At 29.4% G+C, this 5,953-nt stretch overlaps 1 protein-coding gene across 1 annotated transcript in view; it reads right to left on the reverse strand.

Moving 5' to 3' along the window:
* The window catches only part of LOC119685396 (CD2-associated protein-like), a 188,862-nt gene extending 184,320 nt beyond the window's left edge, over window positions 1-4,542 (reverse strand). Inside the window, exons 1-3 of the mRNA XM_038099662.1 lie at window positions 4,345-4,542; window positions 777-888; window positions 82-604 (exon numbers count right to left, since the gene is read on the reverse strand). Of these exons, the coding sequence (XP_037955590.1) occupies window positions 82-604; window positions 777-888; window positions 4,345-4,406 (697 nt within the window). The 5' untranslated portion in view covers window positions 4,407-4,542. The remainder of the gene's footprint in view (window positions 1-81; window positions 605-776; window positions 889-4,344) is intronic.
* Window positions 4,543-5,953: the final 1,411 nt, after the last annotated feature.

Here is a 5,953-nt window from a genome sequence, read left to right on the forward strand (position 1 = left end):
CACAATAGCACCAATATCACTGTGATTAGTTTTAAATATACTTCGTAGAAAATAAAAAAAAATAACTTCTAATGCACTTACCCTCTGATGGTGCCATCAGTTTAACGAAATTATCAGGAAATACGCCAACTTTGCCACGCAGTTCGCCTTTCCACCAACCTTTATCGGGTAATTCCATAGAAATTATAGTTATAATATCGCCAACTTTCAATTCCAACTCATCATCATTTTGCGGTGCATAAGGAAATTCAACGCGACAATATTCACGATGTGGTTTCGGTGGCAACGTTGGTGCCATATCTTCAGATGACGTTGCAGTTGTGGTCGTTGTTGTAACAACTGTAGAACTAAGTAAATCTTCTTTGGAACTATGGAAGCTAAGGCGATTTGTTTTTTTCGTTGAATTTAAAGCTGATGCTACCATTCCACCAACCGTATTTGCAGCTGTAGGTGGAGCAGCCGATTTAACAGCTGCTTGCGCTGTTGACATCGTTGGTGGTCTTTTACTGGCAAATATTGGTGATGGCTCAATAGCGACAACAAAATTTGAAGGAAACACACCGGTTTTATTTTTTAAACGTCCACGCCACCAGCCTTCCTCGACCTAAATGAGTGAAAAACACATTAAAAAATGTCACAAAATCATAGAATATGGAATGTAAAGAAAAAAAAAAAGAAAAATGGCACAAAATGTATGTCATTTCAAAATTATTGTTATTATTATTTTGTGTTGTAGTACATTTTGTCCATCTATTTAAGTATTATATTGTACCCACCTCCCCTAGGAATTCAATGACATCACCCACGGCCAACGTTAACTCGTCATCATTGACTTGTGTGTAGCTGTAGATGACTTTGCAGCGACGATTCGCTGTAGCGGATTTGTCTCTGGAAAGTATTGAGAAATATTAAGAAAAAAAATTGGTTAGAAAGTAAATGAATGGTAAATAAATTATAAAATATTATGCAATTAAAAGGTGAAATGGTAATTTGCAAAAATAATATTAAATATAAAAATAAATGACGAAAAACAAACAAACAAACAAAAACGGTGATTATGGAAAGTTGCGACATAGCGCACAGAGCAAAAAAAAAGACATCACTTAATTGTTGGTTACGATTTTCCAATAGTAAAACGCAGAAACGTAAAAAAAACCTTTATTAGTCAACAAAATTATTTTTGTTTTTTTGTTTAAAAATTAACCCCTGAGGTGCAATTTTATTTGATATTAAAACGGAAGGTTAAAATGGTAGAGGAACTAAATAGAAAGTTAAATGTAAACGTAATACAATTATTAATTTAAAAGAATTAAATTATTTTCTCATTTATAACTTTTATAAATTAATCTTTTGCTTTTTTAATTCTCAATAAAATAAGTATATACAAATCTGTGAGAAGTAATAAGCTATTCACACACAGCACGAGTTCAATAGCTACTCATTTCAAATGAGTCATTTGAAAGTGTTTACATTCGTTGTAATTCATTTGTTCTCATTTCAAACAGCTGATTTTTCAACTTGCCTGTTGATTTGATTTTTGGCCTGTGCCAAAATGTTGGATGAAGGTAAAATATACCTTGAAAACTTACATTTTAAATTGAAAACTTATACGGCGTTTACATTGGCCGAAAATGGCTCATTTTGGTCAAAAATCGAAAATGAGTATCGAATGGCTCATTCTTGCATATAAAATTTCAAGCACAAAAATGAGCAATTTTCTCACATTCTGTATGAATGACGTTCGAATGCATTCCACATACGTTCCAAATGCAAAGGAATCCATTGAACATACCCTAAATGAAAGCTCTTCATGGCATTTTGACAGTTTGAAAAAGCTGTTTTGACATATTTACAAAAAAAGGTAAAAAAATGTTTGGTGGTTGCATTTTCTTTAAAACGATGCACCAATTTTTGGAACTTCTACTTCCCAAAAATAAATAAATCGAATCTAGAAACAAGTTTTCAGTTTATATTGTAAGGTTTGAAGGCATATTTAACCTTCATGCAACATTTTTTTGGCACAGGCCAAAAATCAAATCAACATGCAAGTTGAAAAATTAGATGTTGAAATGAGAACAAATGAAATAGAACGAATGTAAACACTTTCAAATGGCTCATTCAAAATGAGCCATTTTCGGCCAATGTAAACGCCGTATTATTTCTAGCTTGAATTAATTTATTTTTGGGAAGTAGAAGTTCCAAAAAGAGGTGCATAGTTTTCAAGGAAATGCAACCACCAAATATTTGTTTACATTTTTTTGTATATATGTCAAAAACAGCTTTCTCAAACTGTCACAATGCCATGAAAATGCCATGTTTAGGGTATGTTCAATGTATTCATTTGCATTTGGATCATATTTGGAACTTATTCTAACCTCGTTGGAACTCATTTATACAGAATGAGATCTAATGGATCTCACTTGCGCTTGAGATTTTGTATGTATCAGTCACTTGCTTCTCATTTTTGATTTTTGACTAAAATGAGCCATTTGAGAGCAGTGTAAATGCCATATTAAGTTATTGTTACTGTACATGTGTTTGTTGCCAACAATTACATAAATAGAGAATTTCTTACTCAAGTCACGAGAGAACTTGGGTTAGCCAATAAACTAATAAACCTATTAAAAACTATGAATAAAGGTAGAAACAGGATAGCAATCTTAACCGATTTATCATCAAAATTCATCATTCATAGATTAGATAACATATTAGAATTTAGATTTTTGAATAGGAAATGAGAAAATTTTATATCGAAATAAAGTTCGAAAACTACATGATCAGCTCAAGCATTTTCTTAATGATAAATTAAAAAATGTAAGATTTAAACATTTTTTTACGATTCTTTTGATGAAATAAAACAAGATATAAAACAAGATTAACTTCTTGATAATGATAAGTATCCAAGAAAGATACTGAATTTAAAAAAAATTAAAAATTAGCTTTAGTTGTAATTAGCTTTGTAGTTGTAATTAGCTTTGAGTAATCAGAAGAATAAGAAGAACGACAGTTCGTACAACTTAGGCTCGCTTGGTTGAGAAACCCTCTAGTCATTTGTTTTATATTTGACAGGTTCACAGTTCTTAGCCCAGTGGTTCAACAACTATATACGAACGTATGAAAACTGATGAATATGATGAGCGTTGCATATCTATACTTAGGAATATACATAGTTTTAATGGCCCTCAATTAGATTACGAGTTCTTCGATTACCAAATTCTCAGTAAGATATTTGGTTCACATGAAAAAACTGTGTATGGTATGTTCGACATTACGAAAGAAAATCTTAAGCAGATAATAGACATAGAAAGACAGAGACACACTTCACAAAATATAGCCAATCCTGGTGAAGAAAATGCTAAAATATAATGAAGGTAGAATGCATGCAGAATGTAAAGATGAGGATGATGAGGCGCTCAGATTTTCAAGACTACTTTGTTCTTGTGATATATGTTTTATTATTAGGATATTTCTCTTGCGCTGTGGATAAGCGATTAAATCCGCAAAAAAGCTGTGTGAACACAGAAAAAACCTACAAAAACAACAGATTGCGTTTTATTATGACATTAGAGTCAGTAATCTAGCTTTGTGTAGTTAATATCAATCGGTACAATCAGTATTGTCTAATCAATATAATATCAATTAAAGGAAAGCAATCAATTTTACTCGACTCGGTTCGAAACAGTGCACGATATTACTGATTTGGGTTCTAGGGTGTAGGAAATTTTTATAGAAGGTTTAGAAGCATTCTCTGTATGATTCAGAACCATTTTCTTCTTATTAAAAGACGAAAAAATATACAATTTCAATCCACAAAAGTAAGCAAAAAATTAATAAAGAACAATGCTATAATAGCCACACTACAACTTGCTAAGAAGGAAAAGTTTAGTGGAGAGAGCTAGTAGTTTCGTTATATGTAGCAAGACTTCTAACAATATTGATATTATTTTAACCAAAAAACAACATGTATCTTTCTTAATTAAAAATGCATATTCTGCAGAAAGGAAAAGGAATACAAAATAACTAAAAGTGTTAGTAATCAGCATTTAGACTGCAAAATTAAATAAAAATGCAGTAAATAATATAAAATTGTCTTATAAAAAAAGGCAATGTTTACAAAAATATTTTCTGCATAATGTCATTTAGTTATGGCTATTATAATATAATATAATATAATATAAATATTAAAATTTAAATATATTAAATGCTGATAACAGTATTGTTTCTTTTCTTAAATCCTCTTTTCTTTACTTTACAGATAAAAGACGTTGTAAGCTTATATCTATTAATAAGTGTATTCACCCTTTTCTTATCGACAAATGAAAATCATCACAGAAATCAACCAACCTTAATGTAACGCTATTATCTTCACTTGTTTCCACAATCCGCACAAAGTTGTCCGGAAACATGCCAGTCTTTCCATTCGATTGAAGCGTACCCTCCCACCAGCCGCCAGGCAGCTGTTTTACGTTACAGATTATAGCACCTTTAACAAGATCGAGTTCATCGGGTTCTTGAGCTGTGTATTCAAAGTCGGAAATGGCGGTAACTGTAAGTATAGAGAAAATAAGATTAAATTAAATAAATTTATGTATTACAGATATTTTATATATAAACAAATTTAAATAAAAATAAAATCCATTTATAAAAAGAAAAAACATAATATGAAATGCATGAAAGACATGAAACCAAATGCTTTAAAAATAATAAATAATAATAAATAAAATATAATAATTAAAAATAACAATAAAATAGCATTAACACAGTAAATAAAGATAAGTATGTATATATGTAATGTTTAAAACTGTCGTTTAAATGTAAACATCTCAATATAAACTCAAGATAGAAAACATTTTGCATATATGTTTTTTAATTATTTAAATTCATGTTTATTTTGCATGCGATATATTGTATTTTTAATTAATTTTTTATTATTTTTTTTGCTGTTGTTTAATTAAATTCAGAAAATGCAAAAATGAAAACGTTTTGCTACGAGAAGTGTAAGTACGAACAAAATGTATCTGTTGCATGAGCATAATTGTCTCAGTTTAACAAAATAGAAAATCGTATTTACTTTCCATTTAACTTGTAAATTAAGACTTTTATTTTTAATGAATTATTATACATATTTTAATTATATTTATATTTATTATAATAATCAAAATATGTATACCATAAAATATTAATTAAAAATATTATTAACAAGAGCTTAAAAAAAATGTACATTTTATTTATTTTTATTTACAATTCAATAAAGAATGAAAACAATTAATAAATAAATGTAAAAATTAAAATAATGTCTACTTTTAAAAGACAGATTGCAAGCACAGTAAACGCTCGGTTTAACAAATACCCGATATACTAAACAATTCGAAGTTATTATATTTAATATTTACAACTTAAATTGTTTATAGAAAACAATCAAATACTTGTATTTTATTATTATATATTATAATTTATATATAAAGAATGTGGACACACATTCTTTGAGTGAAATAAGTGGTTGCAATAAGTAAGCAGATGTATCGCACCAAGTTTGAAGGGCAAGGTTAGTTGCAGCAGTAGCGGGACCTGGACGCAGGTCATACCGATGGAAGTCTTAAATGATTAATAAAGGCCCTACCTCGAAGTAATACTAACGTAGTCCCGAGGTAGGACAAGGTCTCTAGGAATGAGGGGGAGTGATTTAGTCTATGCGAGTCAGACACTCACTTTCTGGGGCGCCGGATTGTGGTAAGTGCGTAGACATTCCACTCCTACTTGCTACATAAAAAAAAAAAAATATATATATAATAATATTATATATTATAATAATATTATTATACTTGTATTAAACAATAAACACGTTGATAAAAATTCATTTAATAATTCTCAGATTTTTTAACGCAACAAAGGCATATAGGTATGTATATATTTTTTTTAAATCATATAAAAATAAATACTTAATTATAAAATT

Source organism: Teleopsis dalmanni, chromosome 2 (genome assembly GCF_002237135.1).
Source record: "Teleopsis dalmanni isolate 2A chromosome 2, ASM223713v2, whole genome shotgun sequence".
Taxonomy (NCBI): domain Eukaryota; kingdom Metazoa; phylum Arthropoda; class Insecta; order Diptera; family Diopsidae; genus Teleopsis; species Teleopsis dalmanni.